General features: G+C 37.4%; 2 protein-coding genes across 3 annotated transcripts; one reads left to right on the forward strand and one right to left on the reverse strand.

The window, feature by feature from the left end:
- The first annotated feature begins 4357 nt into the window (after positions 1–4357).
- On the forward strand, positions 4358–7244 carry marcksl1a (MARCKS-like 1a). The gene is made up of 2 exons (XM_030126864.1): positions 4358–4671; positions 5864–7244. Exons 1-2 carry the CDS (start codon positions 4588–4590, stop codon positions 6401–6403), a joined length of 624 nt encoding a protein of 207 aa, XP_029982724.1. The 5' UTR covers positions 4358–4587; the 3' UTR covers positions 6404–7244.
- Positions 7245–13736: 6492 nt separating this feature from the next.
- LOC115414371 (gap junction beta-4 protein-like) lies at positions 13737–21583 on the reverse strand. 2 transcript variants are annotated; one of them, XM_030127693.1, is made up of 4 exons: positions 21207–21583; positions 15885–16097; positions 15195–15496; positions 13737–15093 (listed from the first exon to the last, which is right to left on the reverse strand). In XM_030127693.1, the coding sequence occupies exons 2-4, from the start codon at positions 16053–16055 to the stop codon at positions 14754–14756; spliced, it is 813 nt and encodes a 270-aa protein (XP_029983553.1). In that variant the 5' UTR covers positions 16056–16097; positions 21207–21583; the 3' UTR covers positions 13737–14753. The 2 variants fall into 2 exon arrangements, with proteins under 2 accessions (XP_029983553.1, XP_029983554.1); XM_030127694.1 differs by lacking the exon at positions 21207–21583 and adding an exon at positions 16251–16693.
- Between the last annotated feature and the right edge of the window lie 79 nt (positions 21584–21662).

The raw sequence follows: 21662 nt of genomic DNA on the forward strand, positions 1-21662 counted from the left end.
GATAAGTAGGTACACTTGCATTACTTTCCAAATGTTATAGATAACATAAAACTATGCAACTCACCACTCAGTAATACTATTGGAGGCTGTGTGGGATCACTGAGGCTGACTATTCACATATTTTCTGGAATTGTTCAAAAATAAAGCCATGTTGGCAACTTGTTAATGTGACTATTGAAACCTTTTTGGGCTATGAAATTCCATAAACGTGCCGGATCATTTATCTGTGGAACACTGTGGACGCTGTGGTGAAAGATCTTTGTTTTTACTGTGAAGCTGTAGGAATTGGCTTAATGTGAACACTCCAAGGTCAGATCAGCGGCTGGAAATTGTTTGAGATATTCTTGTTTTGGAGAAGTTGATTTGAATGTTGAGAAACAGATGACGCTTTCAACAAAAACTAAGAAAATTGAATATTTATATAACAAATATGCGCAACACAGTGGTGCAGTGGATAGCACTCATGTCTCACAGCAAGAAGGACCTGGGTTCAATTCCAACACCAGTCGATGGGGGTGGGACCTTTCTGTGTGGAGTTTGCATGTCCTCCCCGTGTCTGCATGGGTTCTCTCCAGGTACTCCGGCTTCTACACGAGGGTCGTTCAATAAGTTCATGGCCTCACCCAGAACAGAACGACACAGACTGATAATTTATATTTTATTTTTCAACATAATCTCCATTTACAGCAATGCACTTGGTCCATCGATGTTCAAGCATCACTATCCCATCACTAAAGAATGTAACATCCTGTATTATAACAACCAGTATTTCTGGGTGAGGCCATGAACTTATTGAACAGCCCTCGCATGTCAGCCCTGCAATGAACTGGCGACATGTCCAGGGTGTACCCTGCCTTTGCCCATAATTAGCTGGGATAGGCTCCAGCGACTTTAAGTGAGGATAAAGCAGGTTCAGATAATGAATGAATGAATATATGACAAATGACAATGAGACTTAATTAGAACTATATTTTACACCAAACTGCACTGCAAGAAGTCCAGACAACTAGTTCTGTTATGGGTGCTTCTATGAAACTGGGTTTATTTTGGTATCTGGCACTTTGCCAGCTTTTTTAGACCCAATAATAAAAGACAAATGTAGACATATTTGGCCCCAGGATGAACCTAATGATGACCTCAGATAAATGCAAAAAAAATTTTGCTCTTGGTCTGAGCCATCCCAAAACTAATGAATTTTTAATAAAATATTGGGGCCAAAAATATGACAAAAATTGGGACATGAAAAACTGCCGAGGTGTCAGTGCATTTGATCTGGAAAACATGGCTTGAAATGGTCTTATATAGTGATATAAATAAAGACTGTGTTAAATTTAATGATCCTAGTGGTTTTTCTAATCCAGACATGCGGGTTTCTCATGAATCGTCAGTCTCATTCAAGGTTTTGTATGTAACCCATCGTGTCCATTTGTGTTACACACAGCACCTGCCCAGTTAAACACATATAAATCAAAAATGATTTTGCAACAGCGGTCATTTTTGTGAAACGCTCTGCCTTGCAAGTTTGATTCCCGAAATGTACCTGTGAGAGAATAAAGAGATATTCAAGAAAAGAATAGCATATAATTTTCATGTCCTTTTGACCATGTTGCTCACAGATTTTTGTATTAAATATAATGTAAAATAATATAAAAATGTGTTTTATCTGAAAAATAGTTTCTCTTTTATCTCGGTAAATATTTATTTTTAAAATAGACCCAAAATGCTTCCAAATTGCTTCATAACATTAGTCTACATGTGGTTTGAATTTTTACCCCTCTTTTCTGTTTTTAGGGACCAGTTTCATAGAAGCACCCTTATATGTTTTATTGTTGTGTTTTTCTGTTCATACGTTTTTGTGGAAAATCTAATAAAAAACTGAAGTGTAAAAAAAAAAAAAAAAAGTTATGCTTAAAATTCATATTCTGTATAAACACACCTTACTGACCGATCATAAACACAAATACAAAACACACACATACACAATGGCCGCTGATTGTTAAAATAAGTCCTAGAAACTCATCTAATGTTTCTTGTAATGCACTGAATAAGCTCTTATAGTGGAAAATTTCTAGTAATTTATCAGACCATATTGCTAATGTGGGAGCATTCACATCAAGCCAGATGAGTAGGATTGAAAAGCATGCAGCATACAACATGATATTCCATATTTTTGCCTTTTGACCAGACAAGGAGCTAACATTAAGGGTACATAACTTTGAATCCATTGTTATCTAATACCAAGACACTTTCCAATTGAATAGTCAATCATTTTACAGTCTTATAACAACATTTTTTTTGTGTTTTTGAAGAGCATTGAATAATCTCTTGGAGTGGCCTGACATGTGGCAAAGTCAGGGCTACCCCCTGAGGTCAAACCTGGTCAGAAGCCTCTGAGAAGAGTTGACTTCCCACTGTGAGACCAGCTCTTTATTGTGCTGATCAAACCAAAAACATCCCTTTGAAATCTGACAACCTCATATATAGACCTCATTTAAGCAAAAGCCCAGCTCCCACATCAGAAAGCAATGAGGAATTCCAAAGCTGTGACTGCTGTATGTATATCATCCTACTGCAAAAACATATTTCAAACATCTTGTCTTCTTTCTTGACTCATTTTGGGGGAATGTATCGAGCATCGAGGAGAGTTAAGGCGGGTGGGGGTTGTTGTTTTTTAACCCCTGGGGGTGTATTCCACTGAATGGATGGAGATCATTTTCTGGGTGGCGTATGCATGCCTTGCATACCTTCGCTATGACATGTTTGTGTGAGTGTGTATCTGTGGAGGGGGCAGGTCTGTGTGCAATCAGATTGGTGGAAACAATGACAGAAGAGAGACATATGTGCCGACAAAGAGATGCTTCAGGAGGATATGGGGCTTTAATAGGAGGAAATCATAAATTCCACTTAATGAAGTCCTATAAAGATGACAAGCAGACAGTAGCATTTTGTTAACATGGGTTCATCTGTGGGATAAATAAGGGCCTCGCTGATGGGAAAAAGGGATAATTTGGTTAAGGTTGCCAGAATTAAGAGTAATAGCTTGCAAATGAGGCAGCTGGCATATGAAAAAGGCATGTATGAGCCTAAAGGGCTGTAAAAGACCATACACTGACTTATCTGTCTCCATGTCACATAGTCACTGGACAGACTATAGAAACGGTCCACTCACTCTCATAACTCAGCTCAAAACATATGACCCTTGACCTTCCCAGATCACTGAGGGAACCCATCGGTCTAGGCCTTCCAAAAACTGCAGTGTCACTGCTGCGATCGTGGGATTCACTTGTCTGGCCAAGAGACCTCATTACCGGCTGACAGGCTGATTCACTGTCTTTCTGTCTGAGTCTGTGACAAAGCAGCCCCAGTGCCATCGGAAGGTCTCCAGCGATTGTGTAGTTGGCTGTGTGTTATGTAACTAGTTTACTCTTGGAAACATGGACCCGTCGCTCACAATACATAATACATCTATTAAAATTTCTCATCTATTGTGACACCATTTCATTGCAATAGAATTTAACCATTCAGACCATCAGATACTGACTTTTTTCTTTCATTCTTCACATGAACTCATCTTATTTAACAGTTGGATAAAGTATGTATGTTATTATAAACTTCATAACACATTATCATCTTTCAATGACAAAAAAACAAAGAGGAAAGAAGGGGTTTTATTTGTTTTCACTCAGTAATTACTATAAGTTTACCTCACTCCACCTCTTGTGCAATATTATATGCAAAATTCTCTATTTGTTTCTGGACAAGTTCAAAATTCCCCATACTTTTGTAATAGTGTTGATAAAGTTTACAATGTGTATACTTTAATAGTATGTTACTAGTTTGTTGTTATAATGTTTACTCCTCAATTGCAGGATTCATAGTTAATTATATTTTTCTATTTTATTGTTATTATTCTTGTACAGTGTTTTAAGTACTTTTAACTTTTTTTCTTCTAAGTCTGAACTGTTTGTTTATGGACAAATGGTGAATAAGAGTCTTGAATATATTTGTGTTATAGCTTTTACTTCTTTTAAACTTTATAAAACAGTGATTTATAGCCTATAATTCTGCCAAATATACAATTTTATCATTAAATATGTTGTGTGATACCTGTGTGATTTATGTTTTTTGCTGTATACTTACAACAAGTGGTGAGTAATTGATGATCAACGCTTAAAAACTTTGCAATAACATGAAGATCTGAGGGTGGATGTGCGTCTTGCTGGTCCTCCAGTTGAGTATAGCAGACTGTTGCAGGGAGAAGTGAGGCCCCACCCACGGCTGCTGATTGGACAGAGGCAGCCTGCCACGCCCATGGGCGGAGACTCTGGTCGATTTTGAGGCGCGGTTGAAATACTCACAGTCGTATCCCTGACATCCTTTAATTTGAGCTCAGCCGCCGTGGGGTTCACACTCACAGAAGGGGGATCTTGTCGTTTCTGATCCTAGCTAGGGAGCAGGAGAACCGGTCGGATTTTTCACCTCTTTGGCTCAGACTTTACCTTATCCCAGAGCTGGATTTTTAAGACTCGAAACTCTTTGAGGTTTTTGTTTTTAGATTTTATTTTTTGTTCTCAACATCTAAAGAAAATGGGAGCCCACATGTCCAAGGGTGGAGTAGTTGTTCAGGGGAAAGCCGCCGCCGACCCTGCTGCTGCCAAAGCCAACGGCCAGGTGAGTAGAACGGGCCGAATGAGGTGCAGGTCTGCGGGGAGCCACATGGCCCCAGACGCCCACCGCCAGCACGGGTCCTTCAGTGGGGCTCCAGCAGCGACGGGCGCCTGGGGCTGGAACTCGATCACAGCCTGCACTGAGACCACATCTAACCTGTTAGTGCCGAAAAACCTGCTGTTGAAACCCGTAACTTTTGCATGAATCAGAATCGGTCTAAATCCAGGGGACCTCCAGCCGTCGAGTGGCCATGCTCGTCCCCGTGCAGCGCGCACCAGACCCGCTTTTGTTAATTCCGTCTGCTGCTCCCAAAGGGGCAATTCACGCGTAAATTATATGAAAAAACGCCAGAGTTTGATTCTGCCGGGTGTTTGGAGCATGTTTTCTCTCATGAGTTGGTGGTAGTCGGGCAGATATTCGTGCTCACGTCGAACAAAAGATGCAGTGCAAAGGATGCAAATGCGCTCTGCTGGAGGCGCATTTGGAGTTGCAAACAAAGCGCGAACAGGCGCCACATCAGACCACAACGGCCACATTTCTGCACAGTGTTTCCTCACCAACACCCAGACGAGGTGTTTGTCGAGATAAAGTAAAAATGCAACAGTCTGTCCCCAGATCAGAGGATGTGTTATATGATATTTAATGAGATATGCAGGATCATGTGTTGAATATGACTTCCTTGCTTATAAGAAGGGTGATCATTCCCTTAAGTGTGAAAAAATTGTCTGTATTCTGACCTTGGCTTTGTGGCTGACGCTGGTGATATATGCTGGTTGTTTTGAACAGACTGAGCCTCAGACAGAGGAGGTAGATGTGAGCTGCAGCTCCTGGATGAGAGCACAAACCAGGCTTCACGGGGATTCCTTTGTTCCCCAACTTACGTGCTGTGTTGACGTTTTTGGTGGAGCACTACTGCCCCCATGCGTCTGGTCCGAGTCGTGCAAACAGCTGTTGAATCGCCTGCTGAACCACTGTCTGGGCAGGCAGCCTGCTCTTGTATAGCATGGATTAACTATCAGAGTAAACGGCCTAATGCAAATCTGTCATATGCCAGATCCCCTTTAGATTTATTTGCAGTTTTAGCACACATTTCCATCTGTGCAGTCGGAGTGATTTTCCCTTTCCAAAGGCTGTGTTTATTACAAGTCAGATTTATTATTTAAATACATCATTAATGAGTTTCTTTTTTCTGCAGGAAAATGGCCATGTGAAAACCAATGGTGATGTGTCAGCTAAGCCTGATGGGGAAGTGGCTGCCTCCGATGGAAATGGAACAGCCGAGCCGGCCAAGGAGGGGGAGGCCGGTGCCGGAGATGCCATCGAGCCTGCTCCTGCAGCTGAGGGGGAGGCCGCCAAGGCAGAAGGCGAGGCCGCCAAGGATGGCAAGAAGAAGAAGAAGTTCTCTCTGAAGAACTCCTTCAAGTTCAAGGGAATCTCACTGAAGAAGAGCAAGAAGGGCAGCGAGGAGGGCAAAGAGGAGGCCACCTCCCCCACGACTGAGGACAAGCCTGAGGAGAACGGCCACGCAGCCAAAGAAACCAAAGAGGACACGCCGGCCGCTGAGGCCAAAGAGGGAGAGGCAGCAGCAGCAGAACCCGCAGCAGCAGCACCAGAGGAGGAGACCAAGGCGGCGGAGGAGGCTCCACCTACAGAGGCTGCCCCAGCTGAGGAGGCCGCCGCCCCTGCTGAGGGCACGACACCTGCAGCCTCTGAGGGCGAGGCCAAGGCAGAGTGACTGCACCCTGCCACGGCACCTGAACTGATTTTCCAAGATTAAAGTATATAAATATATATATGAGAGACTCGTGCCACGTTCTTAAAGTTATAAACAAAACTACAAAAGAAGACAAAGGATATATCACGTTTGCTGATTCAACCACCAGTTCACTGCCTTTTATTAGTTCTTCGACAGGCGGAATCTCACCGGGCCCTCTCATGATGAAAGTGTCGGCTTGCATCGCCCCCTCATGGTACACACAGGGACTGGCGTGTGGCGAAGGTAATGGATTGGATGTGGAGCAAATCAGGAATACTGACTTATTTTCCCAATTCATGGAGAAGCATCCTTTAAACAGCGTGGCAGCCCTATAACATTTTATTTTTTTTCTCATCTTTTTTTGGGATCTACAAATTGTCACCGTTGCGGAGCGGGGCAGACCATCTCCTTCACTCGAAATGACTGTTATATGGACACATAAACCTTTCAAATGATCTTATTCATTTTTAGAATTCTACATTCCTATGTTTTACCCCCAAATTTCAAGTATTTTGTCATGTATAGAAAAGTGAAAAATCAAGGAGGGGAGGTGGAAAAAGAGCTATGTCTTTGTTCGTGCATTTTGATTCTTTTCTGGCTAAACCCACATTCGAGCTTCTTGAATATTGCAGTGTTCACATTTCAGAGTTTATGATGCAGGGGTTGGGATTGTGTACAAAATGTGAGCTTTTTATCTGCGAACTGTCTCTGTAAATATGTTTTGGCCATTATTTTTGGTTCTTTTATTTTGCTATCGTTTGAAGATGTTAATGGTTTTATTGTAACTTTTAATAAGGGTAAATAAATGTTCGATCCCCTCTGTCTGCCTTGTTGCCTTGTGATTCACACCCCAATACACCAAAATAATCTAATTTTGCTCATCTCAGTATGGCAAATTTGATTTGCTTCAGTAGACTGCAAACTCTAGGAATGCAATCTCTGCAGTGTAACAGCAAAACATGGATCTGTTATTATATTACACATAAATGAACTGCAATCACTTATTACAAACTGGAATAAATTAAGAGTATATTAAAACTTTAACTATTGAGCTCAGGCCTGATGTTAGTTCAATGACATGGAAATAGCTGAATAAATTAAAACTATGATAATTGCTCTTAAACCCTTATAATAGTCAGGAACAAAATGCTTCATATTAACCACGCACTCAGGTTTATTGTCTTAAAGCTGCACTTCATCATATTCTCCAGGAATAATTTGGAGTCATGTCTCCACAATGAGAGACTTTGAATTAGGCCCTGCGCAACTGTACACAATGCCCCTGGCTCTTACATAACTGATAATAATTACAGTAACATGGTTGTCATTTAGTCACTGAGTGCCAGACTTAGACAGTCACTAATTTGAACAGTTGATTTGCTTCATTATGTGTTGGTCTCTGGTGCCCTCTAGTGAACATATGCATCTAATCCAACTGTACAGGAACAACTTGGTTTACCCTTTCCTTGTTTGTTTACTTGACAGATGTTGAGTTATTTTTGTACGGTTTTAGTGGGCCTCATGTTGTGTTGATGCTGAAATAGTTTTCCTCATATGCACTTATGTTTTTAGGGTCAGAATTAGGCTAATCTGACACCAAATATTACATGAATGGAAATGATATGACATGGTTATGTAATACAGCTACACAACAGTGTTTTATGATATAAACCAGTAGAAAGCTTAAAATATCCAGGATTTACACACCTTCAGTATTAGGCACATTCTGTTCATATCGGCTGTTGAGTTATAGTTGTATCATTTAGTAAATTCAAATAACATTTCAATAATGTCTTTCATCATTTTGTTTGTTCTCCTCCTTTCTCTTCGTCATTGTTATTATTAAAATAGATCTGATTACATTTTGGGAAAAGTAGGTCAAAGTTCAAAATTTTCATGAATTTTTGAAATCTTTTTTCCCTCATTTACTTACAATGGGCGAAATTTCAAATGTCTTCATTTCATATCAAATTGGGTTTATAGATTGCCAGTAATCCAGAATAGAGGTCATTACATTTTGGGAAAAGTAGGTCAAAGTTTACATTTTTTATGGATTTTTTAAATCTTTTTTTTTTCTCCCATTTACTTATAATGAGTACAATTTCAAATGTCCAGAAAAACATCAATTTTGTTTGAATTTACTTCAAACTTGGCACATATATAGAGACAATTGATTTGTTGACATCAGCACATGCACTGACATGATGATGTCAGCTGGATCGATGCCAAAATAAGCTACAGTATGTACGAGGGGTGGGATTTGTTGTGCCTGGCATCACTTATTATTTATTATTAATTATTATTATTATTATCATTATTATTATTATTACTACTTTCTCAATGAGATTTCTCCTGAAGCATCCTGATGTGAGATCAAGTCAGACGTTCCAACCCCTCCTAGTCTCCATGACAACCCTTCCTAAGACGCCACCTCAGGTAATTTAACTATTGCACTTGCAAGTCTACTGGAAAAGTTATTCATTTGTATGTGCTATGCCAGAGTTGTTGCTTGATTAATTTCCTCTATTTAACTTTTGAAGCACTTATAAACCAAAAAATGTTATAACCCAACTATATTTTCTCTCATCACTGTTTCATAAAACCCCATGTCCTCTCTCTCACAGTACTGATAGTACAGCAAGTAACACCTTGTCAGAACCATGGAGAGCTACCTGCACCTGGTAAACAATGTAAACTCTCAAACAGGGGGCTTATATAAATAGACAATAAGTGAGTATAATTATGCCATATACCATTATTCATGGGTGATTCTGTACCTCCTGAATCAAATTATTGTTCTGGAACTGTCTGTTGAATGTACTGATTACAGCATCTTTGTCCTTCACTGACTGTTCATACATCATGACCAGGCTGCCCACATATACCTGATACCTGAACAGAATATCAGAGTGTTTTGCCCTCAGGCTTTCGAGTTAGTATCAACAAGAAATACTGCACAACAGAAAACTGCAAAAACCTTTTCATTTCCACAGGTCATTTTGCAAACATCACAATAAACAGTGATGTGAAAACACCCAGCTGACACAGGACTAACTCGGTGCTATACTTACCATCACCTTGAGACATGAAGGTTATCTAACCAGCTCTTGACTCACTGCTTTAACCTTATAATTCTTAAAACATATTAGTAGACACATGACAGCTGATCATAACTCCCAGGCATGAAGACACAGTGATGGACAGACAGATAACAATATGCTGCTCTCTAGTGGAAGAATAAGACAATTACAGGGGTTTCACGGTCAAAATGGACAATCTGGAAAGGTCATGGAGTCGGATACAGGTCAAAAAAATCGGATTTGGGTCACATTTGCCTGCAGTCTGAATGTACCCTATATGCTCAAATCTGATCTTTTGCTACAATCCTTTTTTTTTTTTTTTTTACATGGTTTTTCACAATATAATTCAAATGTGCCTGCCATCGAACTCATGTGAACAGTCTATGACCTGAAGTGACTCATGCACAAAAGAAGACGTGACGTCACACAGAGTGCACTGAGTTTACAGAAGTAAATATGGATCATGCTGGGTCCCACCTCCTCCAGCACAGAATAATGATATAAAAGTGAAAGTCAAACTAAAGTCACATTGAAAAATATCAGCTATGTTTTCGATTTACGACCACAAATGAAAGTGACCTGGGTCTGATTTTTAAATTTTGTATGTGTGCTGCAAGGTTAAAATAGTTTTGGATTTTTAATTATAGTTTAGTTTTATTTAGTTTTGACTTTTTTTTCTCTAATTCAGTTAGTTTTAATTAGTTTTGAGAGCATGTTTGCAAGTTTTTATTAGTTATCGTTTTTTTCTGAATGCTTAGTTTTAGTTTAGTTTAGTTTAGTTTTAGTATTAGTTTTAGTTATTTCATATATTTTATGTTCCTCACCATCCTATTCAAAGAAATTAGTAAGGCACGGATCAGTGGGTTACCCTGGACACTTTATTTGGGGGTCGGGTTAGGGCGGCTCACTGACTGAGCAGAGGCACAAACACATGTACAGTACAATGTATAAATTCCCTTTAGCAGGTTGGAGGGGTGGGGGTGTGATCCATACACAACGTCACTTATATGAAAACAATGCGAAGATGTGCAAAGCGTGAGAGAAGATGCACAAAGCAGCCAGCAGTAAACCAGACAGAAACATATATAAACCAGCCAACCAGCAGTTAAAGCAGATAGAAACATATATAAACCAGCCAACCAGCAGTTAAAGCAGATAGAAACATATATAAACCAGCCAACCAGCAGTTAAAGCAGATAGAAACATATATAAACCAGCTAACCAGCAGTTAAAGCAGATAGAAACATATATAAACCAGCTAACCAGCAGTTTAAGCAGATAGAAACATATATAAACCAGGTAACCAGCAGTTAAAGCAGACAGAAACATACATAAACCAGCCAACCAACAGTTAAAGCAGATAGAAACATATATAAACCAGCTAACCAGCAGTTTCAGCAGATAGAAACATATATAAACCAGTTAACCAGCAGTTAAAGCAGACAGAAACATATATAAACCAGCTAACCAGCAGTTAAAACAGACATAAACATATATAAACCAGCTAACCAGCAGTTAAAGCAGACAGAAACAGATATAAACCAGCTAACCAGCAGTTAAAGCAGACAGAAACATATATAAACCAGCTAACCAGCAGTTAAAGCAGACAGAAACATATATAAACCAGCTAACCAGCAGTTAAAGCAGACAGAAACATATATAAACCAGTTAACCAGCAGTTAAAGCAAATAGAAACATATATAAACCAGCTAACCTGCAGTTAAAGCAGATAGAAACATATATAAACCAGCTAACCAGCAGTTAAAGCAGATAGAAACATACATAACCCAGCTAACCAGCAGTCAAAGCAGATAGAAACACATATAAACATATAAAACCCAGTCCATCAGCAGTAAACCACACCTTAGCAGATATATCTTAATCATCTCCAGTTCCATTATTAGCCAACTTTGCTTCAGTTCAGTTCAGCTAGCTGTAGCTAGTATCATCAAACGTTTTTTTAACATTCTAACAGGTTCCATACCTCTGTAATTGGATTCGTTTTTCTCCTCCTCTTTTCTCCTCTTCTAAACTATGCAGTTAAGGGCTTGGAAGGCCTTTTCATGGTGATAAACTCTCCAGTCTTTACCTAGATGCTAGCTCAACACCTGTCTGACATTGTCTGTCATTCAGCTCTACTCTGTCTTTGTCACTCACTTTTAGTTAGTTTTGTAAGCTCACAATACAGTTTCAGTTAGTTATCTTTTTTTTTTTTTCTTTTAATTAGAGTTTCTATTTATTTCAGTTAACGAAAATATTTTTTCAGTTTTAGTTTTCCTCATTTCGTTCGTTTTCGTTAAGGATTATAACCTTGGTGTGCTGTTCACACTGTCATAAAGAAGTCAGGTGTAGGTCACACATGTCCAATAAAAAGTCGGATTTGGGCCACTTTTATCTGCAGTGTGAACGTAGCCATCGACAGAGTTTATTTTCATTGAGTGTGGCCTGCAGTAACTGACCCAGAGTTTGATTTACCAATCCCTCTAAAAAAAAACAAAAACAAAAAAAATGTAATTTCCCATGATTCAGGCTAAATGGTTGGGAGTTTGTACTAAATCTGCTTTGTGTAACTGCGTCCTGCTCTTATACAGTGTCTGTGGGATGCTGACAAATAACATCCTTCCACATTATGACAAAAAGTAGATCCATCATTCATGTCACCCGGGTAAAGACAGATTTGGGAGATTGACTTCTTTTAGCCTTTTAAAAGAAAATTAAGAGGAAAATTTAAGGGAATGTTGCTACTTGAGACCCAGAGGTTAATAAATATGTTTACCTTTTCTTCTAATTCTGTGATTAAGTGTCTTTTTCCCCTTTTTTTTTTTATTTATTTTTTTTTTTTTTTACCATGTTTAGAGTTTAGATTTTCAGTCAGACATCCACTTCATATTCACATATGTTGACTTCTTTTGCTTTGTATTGTTTCAGAAAATGTCTTTTTTTTATATTAACCTCAATAGATAAAAATAAAAACATCCTACAGCAGTGAGCCCGTCCAATAAACCAATGAATTTTCTTTTTTCTTTCTGTCTTTTCTAAATGGCCAAGAGCTTGCCTCAGAGATTAAATATGCTAAATGTTATGTATTTTAATCAGATTAATTAGAAAACAAATGACAAAAGTGCTGGTTTGCTGATGTTTTGATGGTATATGATAACGTGTTTTTCCACATATATTTTGGTTTATGTACATTTATACAACAGATTTATAAATGTTCCTCTGATAGAACCTGTAAAGTGAATGTATGGTCATGTGCAGACAGTGTTTTGAAGTAGAATTCCTCTGGAGTTAAACCCTTTCTCTCGTATATGTATACGTTGAGGAGCTGTTGTATCAAAATGGGGGATTGTCTTCCACCAGAAATTAGGGTTAGGGTATAGTTCTTTTATGATTCCAATCCATTCCTCTTTTATTGTGGCTCAGCATTTAAATAACTTTTAGCAGATTTGATTGTTTAGTCACAGAGTTTCTCATACCCAAAAAATGTTATGCTTTTCTTTCACAAATGAGGGAACAATGGTCCGAAATTGCGTTAAAATGTACAAAACAGTGAAATTTCTCTTGCCTGGCCAGCCAGCACTGGGTGCTAAGCCCCCCTAAACCTCTGATCCTAGAATCGCCCCTGGAGTCTACAGATCCAGGTCTAGAAAAATAATTAAAGAAAATCAGAGAAAGATTTAGAAAAGTCATGGAATTTGTTTATTTTTTAATTTTTTTTAAATTTTGTTTGGTTTTGATGAAATTCACAAAACAAGAAAGTAAATAATTAGTTTCATAAAGTTAAGGTGCTGGGATGGATTTCTGTTGTAATTGTTTGATTAAAAACAATGCATTTCTACATGATATAATTTACATAGTTAATACTTACAATAACTTTGGAGAATAATAGTTTTTCTGAGTATTTAAAATGTATATGAAAATAAGATTTGAATTAAACAAATGAAGTAAAGGTTGTTATTTAATTTTCTATAGTTACATTTAAAGTACCCTTCTTTTTCACTGTACTTGTCATGTAAGTTATATTTTTGATCCTTGAAACATCATGGAAAGCTTTTAAAATTTTCTTAGAAAAAATGTGCGAAACCCTGTATCTTTAATTTTTCTCCAGATTTTGTTGAGATTCAAGAAAAATTAAAATTATTAAAATCATTAGCAAAAATGACTTTTAAAGTCCCATGATAAACACTACACTTTGACTCTTTTCTCCAAACTGGCCGATCTAGACACACAGGGCATAATAAAACATTTTATTTTACAAGCAATTAAATATAGCAAAGATGTAAAGATGAACAAAAATAGACTCAACCCATTTTTAAAACAAAAAATCCAGTTCACTATTCGAAAGACTGAAATATCAGTGAGAGAATAAATGATCTTGTCAACGCTCTTAAAATCAGTAACTATATCCAAATGTACACATTAACCTTTATTACACTGAATGGTGCAGCTGTAAATAAGTCCTTTTCCTAAAAGGCCCTGAGAGGTTTGCAAATACACTTTTTAGACCACTATCCATGCAGCAGAGGGGACCGACTTGTCACTCAATTTGTGCCCATCAGTTTATCACATTCTGGTTGTGATTTGGTTCTATTTGTGGAAAGCAGACATTGATAGAGCACCAAAGATGTTTTTTCAGTTAAAAAAAAAACAAAACAAAACCCAAATCATCTAAAACAAAAAGCTATTTACAATGTAAAAGAGGGTAACAGCAGAAGAAGTGGAAATGATGCCACATTTCATGTGAAAATGTCTTACATTGTAAATAATACATAACGTTTGGTTTGTCCAGCTGTGCCCTGATACACATGTAGTTGTGGAGAATCCCAGCTCCATGATGTCAAAGTCCTGCCATGTATTGGTTCTACCTGTTCATTTAACAGAGGTGATTCCACTACTCTACCTGGATGAGGAGTTGTGCTCATCTAAATGGGCTGGTTCAGTGAATGGTTGGAACACACATATAGCAGGACTTTTACTTCATGGGGCTGGGATTCTCCACCACTGCACACATAGCTTTAAATCTATACAGCCGAGATAAAAGCCCAGTCCTGGATTTTTCTCCACATGTAGCAAACTTTAAGATACAATATAACACAATCCTCAATGATAGTAGTAGTCTTCTGAGAACCTGATCCTTGGTGTGAGGATCATGAGTGTTTCATGTTCATACAGGATCAGTCCTTTTATCAGTCATTGCCACATTACTGTTTCTTGTGTCTCTAAGTTTAATAATGTAGCATCTCCCAGTCCTATAGTGTGGTAGTTACAGTGTCTTCTCTGATCTTCTCCCTCTTATTTAAGCTCAGCTGGCTGTCTGACAGTGTCGGGTCCCTCCGGTACTGGGACCTGGGTGGGGCTATGTTGGTGAGCTCGTGCTGCTCAGCAAATAGAATCCTCTGGTTGTCGTGTCGGATCCTTAGTAGTTTGCTGATACGTTTTCCAATGAGATATAGCATCTCACAGATGCACATAAAGATACACAGTGCACTAGACACAACCATGAACACCATGAAGATCTTCTTCTCCGTTGGTCGACTGATGAAACAGTCGACAGTGTTAGGGCATGGATCCAGTGTGCACTTGGATAACCTGAAAAACAAGATTAACCTCATTGGTCTCATCTGAACAAAGCAACATATGATTTTGATCAGGATTACTTTTATTTTGAAATGTTAAAACATCACAGTTACCTGGGAAGGTCATAGCCATGGTATATTCGATAGAGAATATACAGAAATGATGTGTCAAATCCTGCTTTGAAGACTAAGCTAAGCAGATAGGTCCACCACAGCCCCCCTCTCTTCTTTCCAGGGTTGGCATAAAGGTGAGAGCCGTGGTGCTCTTCCACATATTTCAGGTCTTTCCCTTCCCTATATTTGACATGAGCTATCACCATGAGAGACGGACAGGTGACAAAGATCAGCTGCAGCGCCCACAGACGGATATGGGAGATGGGGAAGATGTGGTCGTAGCACACGTTGACACAGCCAGGCTGGAAAACAGATAAATAGGATAGAAAATGTAACATACTGGAATGACTTTTTGCAGGAGAAACTGATTGAGAACATATAGCTTTTTGCATTCAAGTTAGATATAAAATGAGGAGATAAAGAAAGATATATATGTCTATGTTATGGTAGAGCTAATGCAATTGTCAGATAAACACAAGGAGTAGCATCTCAAGTGCTGCCGAGGTGAAATATTAGGTGAAGGGTGTGATAAAAGTTCTATACTATCAAAGTACATTTCTGTCGAGGTTTGGAATAAACAGACATAAATGTAAAAAAAGAAAAAAAAAATTACAAATATAAAAAGGTTGTACAAAAACAGCTGGTGGGGAAAAACAACCTGTTTGTACTTGAACAGCTCCTGTATCTCACCTGTCGGGTGTTACAGACAAAGTCTTTGCTCTCATCACCCCAAACTCTCTGCGCTGCCACCACGAACACTAAGACACGGAACACAAACACCATAGACAGCCAAATCCTCCCAAAAGCAGTGGAGTATCTGTTGACTCCACTCAACAGACTCTCCAATCCAGACCAGTTCATGCCTGCTGCTGCACTGCCCTGGGTATTGGACAGAAGAGCACCCTAAAACAGAGGAAAGAGCAGACGGTGACGCTTCTATATAATCTCTGATAATAATAAATTACAAGCAAATAATTATCTTATGAATTGCTTTGTTGTTTATTACAATACAATGGTCAGATTCAGGCTCACTGTGGTTGAGCTATAATGCCACACCTTGTTATGTTGCTACCATGAATACTTTTGTCAGCACTGTGACGGGAGCTTGCACAGACTTGCATGAGCTCTGCCTGAACCAGTTGTTGTTGATTATACACATATTCTTCTTTGGTCTGCAAGTGTTACTTCTGCAAAAAGCAAATGAAATCAAAAGCCTACTGACTTCATTTAATGGTACATAATTTGTTATTCAGGTGTATTTATTTTATCAGGCTATCCGCTAATGGAAGTCCACGCTTCAGTTACCTGAACAATGCATACACAGACCAGAGGAGATAAAGTCATGTCATGCTCAAGGTGGAAAATTAATGTCTTTGTCAGCTGGCAGCAGAGGATGGGAGATAACCTAAATCTGTTTTTGTTTCCTCAGCTGTGACATTTAAAAATACAGACCAGATACTAATGCTTCTATCTTTAGAATTCAGCTCAGTAACCTCATGCAATGGCAAAATGTAACTACATTTTTTTTTTATTGATTTAAGTCGAATATGGATATGATACAAGCTTCCTGATTACTACTATTTGACTTCTTTGCACAACATAATATAGAAATTAAAATTCAAGGAAGCATGAAATAATGATACACGTAAAAGAAAAGAAAGAAAAAAAAAGTCATATTCAAAAAGGAGTGAGAAGAAGCATAGCTTATTAGCTCTCAACCCTTTGTCTAAACCAACAATATGTACATATATACATACATACATATACACCCATATACGTACATATCTATCCATCTATACACATATACATATATATACTCAGACATACATACACATATACATAATTATATATACATACATATACATATATACATGCACACATGCATACATATATACCTACATATACATACATACACATATATGCATATACGCACATATACATACCCATGCTCATACACTTACATATACATGTAAAAATTCATATAAACACTGTTACATACATACACATTTCCATTCACATAGGCTTCTCTGCCTCTAATCCCTATGCCATATCAATGGGTAAAGGAAAATGGTCAGAAATTGTTACTATCAATTATAACTGCTTAACAAAATATTTTTGTACATTTTCTTAAACTGGATAATATTTGGACTTTGCTTGAGTTCCTCACTTAGATTGTTCTATAGTTTAACACCAGAAATTGATAAGCAAAAGCTTTTTAAGGTTGTTGTCCTGTTTTTGATTTTGAAGTTATGTTCCCCTCTTAATTGATAACCTCCCTCCCGATTTCTAAATTTTTTTTGGATATTTTTGGGTAATTGTCTGTTTTTTGCCTTGTACATGATTATTGCTGTTTGGTAAGATACGATGTCCGTGAGTTTCAATAGTTTTGATTGCCTAAAAAGTGGATTTGTATGTTCCAAGTACTGAGCCTTGTGAACAGTCCTTATTGCTCTTTTCTGCAGGATTGTGAGTGATTGTAATGATGTTTTATAAGTATTTCCCCAAACCTCAGCGCAGTAATGTAAATATGGCAAGACCAGTGAACAGTAACGTGTGCAAAGAGAACTTTTATTCCATTATACAGAATGTTGCATTGGGTCACTTTTAAACACATATGTGGGCCCGTGCTCCCTTTAAGTTGGCAGCATACACCATGACTTTAACACTGTGTTTGTGTAGTTGAGTTAAACAATTACATTTTTTCTTTCAATGAAAAATTCTGAAAAGCATAATGTATGATAAATTATGCGACATATTTTGTGAAAGACATGAATGTGATATGTATTATGAATAACAGATGTCCTGTATTTAATAGTTAGTGCTTTTGACAAGATAATTGTATCAAATCACAACGCATTGTGGTCCATCAATTTGGAAGAAAAATATTTTTACCTTTTCTTATGAAATGATTGTGACAATGGGATTTATTCTTGACAGATAAAGTGTAACTGAGACTCAGTATGTAATCATTACACCAGGTCAAAGATGATTACTGATATAATAATAGTAGGAAAAATAGTATAAAAATTGGAATGATAAGAGGAAAGAAAATCATTCCAGTTAATTTTTATGTATGTGACAGCATCATAATTAAACAGTTGTGTTACAATTATCACTGTGTATTTAAAAACAAATGATGCTGATGTAAAACTAAAGTGTTGCATCTGCTAATGACAGTAAAACACCTCTAATGTACAAAACCTGGCTATAGACACAATTTATTTAGCACCATCCCTTACACCCTTATTCAGTCCACACAGCTGTCATATGTGTTAACAATATGCATCACTGCTGTTTGTACCTGCTGTGTTTGTCTGCTGCTATTGAATGAACACAGTGTCTACAACGGTTATTAATAAAAGACCCCACTGTCATTCATACATTATTAAATACAGGTGTGAAAAAAATTATTAGACCATCAAAAGTCATCAAAAACAACGGCTATGAAGTCAAGTACTAACTCCTGTGTGTATCATGTGACTAAAACAGACAAAAAAGAAAACATGGAATGCCTAAAAGCACTGTTTTTTGCAGTACAATGCCATAGCTATTGATGTAAGAACTTCAGTGATTTTGGTTATTATCAAGATAACATAGAAAATGGCTAGATATCAGCTCTGAAATGAAACTCTTCTGAGCTATTTTTGTTGTTATCATTATATTTGTCCAAACAAATGTACCTTTAGTTGTACCAGGCATTAAAATGAACAAGAAATTGAAGAAAACAAGAGTGGTCTAGTATTTTTTCCGCAGCTGTATATAGGATGTTATAATAGGGGCTGGCCAAGCAGTACTGGATGGACAGCCTTACTACATTTTTGTTTGCCCTTTCACAACTATTTATGGTAGAAAGATGAATGACACCAGATTTTTCTGGGAATAATAAGCAGTTCTAGATGTGTGATTGAAAAAAAATGTTTTAACCAGTTTTCAGGCTTAAAAATAATAAAAACCCCTCGGTAATGGATGGACCGAAAATAAACATCTGTTTTTGACTACTTTATAAAACCGGCCTTAAAATGCAATTCCAATTTTCATAAAACTGTACAATCTTTGCTATTGGTCCTCTAGGGTGTCTATTTTGCAAAACAGCAAAAAGTTTGTATTTTTTCAATATATAAGGACATAAAATAGCAAGAGTTTTGCAAAGTGTTTTGGTAATGGATGGACAAGGGAGAATAATTACAAGTTTCAATGTTTTATTCAGCATATGTATTAGTATATAATTACTTATATCATATCTACAAAGTCAAATACCTTAATAAACTAATCTAATATATTTTAACATATTTTTTATCTCACTTTATTAGATATTTGTAACCACTGTAAAAAGAGTAGCAAAAGGTTTTTAAATGGGCCTTATAACTTATCATAAGTATAATGTAGGTCCAATAGAAGAGGATCAAAGTTACGCTTTGAATTGCACTGATAGACAAAGAATGCAAACATACATTTATGCTGAATATAATACCATCTAAGTATTTTAAAAACATTTTTCTAAAAAAAATAAAACCAGTGCTGGGAATTAGAAGTAATGTACTTTCGAAATATATAAGTCTTCAAAAGGTGATTTTAAATTTATTTTTTGATCTAAATGTTAACCTTCCCTTGGCCAGCCCCAATACTTAAAATCAGATGGAATTAAATGTGAATATGTGTGGTTTCATAATTGTTACCTAGATACTGTGTGGTGTGTGTGTTAAACAAATAGCTTACATGTCTTTGCCAATGCAAACAAATGTAATGTGCACAATCACTGTATAATTTTCTATTGAACTGCCATTGTTTCCAAGCGTTTAAAGCAGTGCACAGTCATAAATACTGTATCTGTAATTGTATCATATTATATAAGAGGGGATTGTTGTTTGTGTGAAACATAATGTCAAAATGTGCCTGTTTTCTGTCATCAAATCTGAACTGAAATCTGTACAAATGCAGATTTTGCTCCAATACATTGAAATTCTAAAGGATCAACAACATGCAACTTCAACGACTTTGTACATTTCTAGGATTTTAAAGAAAAAACTACAAATCTGAATATAACAGACACATTTTTCAGGCTATTTTCTCCCTGAACTGAGTTTTAAATCACTCTCATTCATGATTTCCATTACGTTCATGAGCATGATGAGAAATGAAATCCGTATGGAATCTGTAACACTATCCTGAGGCCTGCATGGTTTCTTGTGCGGCAGAGGTTCACTCGCTGTTTAGAAAAGGGTAAAATATTTAGATTTCAGAAAACAGGAGTGGCTTACCAAAGAGAACTATTCTGTGTTAACACTTTAAATTCTGGATAAACTCAACTGTTACATAGATGGGTACAGCTTTAATCACCAGTTACTCTGACGTTGACATTTTCATTATGTCAGATCTGGTCTGTTGGTGATTGTAGTGATTATTCGTTGACCTTTTTCACAAAACAAATAAATATGTGTATTTTTCATCAACCACCAATGAGTATATCTTAAAGCATCAACTCTTACCTCAGAATACACACATAATCAACTGGCACTTACCTGTTTTTCTTATATGAAACTACTACTTCTACAATGTATAGAAATCTGCAGTGTTCTACAATATTTTGACATCATAGAGATTTTTTTTTTTTTTAAATTTTAATAAAAATCAGATATTAACTGTGATAGACTAGTGTAAATGTAATGTAAAAGCTGTTTTGGTGAAAGGTTACACTCTAAACCTCTTTTGGCAGTGTACAATACAGACTAAAACACAACACCAAAATTGGCTTTTAGTGATTTTTCTTTTGCACCAGTTGCGCAACATCTCAAAGCTTGAGAGGAAGTTAAAGTGAAAGCCTCTACCTTTTATTCTATTTAGATGAAATATAACTTTACCATAGCATAAACATCATCTTAGATTCATTTTGTTTTAGGACAAAACAATTTAGTGTAACATTTAGACACAATTGGCAACAAGTCTTGTTTACAGTTCTGGTTTATATCATGGGACAAACTTGAGTTCATGAAAGTTAAACTAGAAGAGCCTTACCTGGTGCTGAAACCTGAGTCAAATACCAAAACCAAGTATCTTCTCCTCACCAGCAGTAGAAAACGAGTAGAGATCAGTGGAGTTCAATGTATTACTGTAAAATCTACTTTAAACCATTGAGTTCTTTTCCCTCCCTGTCTGTCTCTCCTTTCTCGCCCTTTCCTCAGAAATCCTGCCAAACCAGATTCTGCAGCTGCTACGTCATCTCCCACAGACTTTACATGTCCTGTCTTGTCAGTTTGTGAAGTACAGAGAACGTCCACTCCCTATGAGCCATGTAAACTAACACCTTATGAATAGGTAAAGAGACGCGTGTGCTTTATGGAGCAGGGAGAGAAAACATCCATCCTCGCCAACTGATCTGAGTCTGAGAGACGAGGGGAAAAACACAGAAAGAGCAGGAGAAAAAGAGAGGGAGAGGAGGAATGAGAGCCACACCCTTAATGTTGTTTCCAC

The sequence above is a fragment of the Sphaeramia orbicularis genome, chromosome 22, assembly GCF_902148855.1.
Source record: "Sphaeramia orbicularis chromosome 22, fSphaOr1.1, whole genome shotgun sequence".
NCBI lineage: Eukaryota > Metazoa > Chordata > Actinopteri > Kurtiformes > Apogonidae > Sphaeramia > Sphaeramia orbicularis.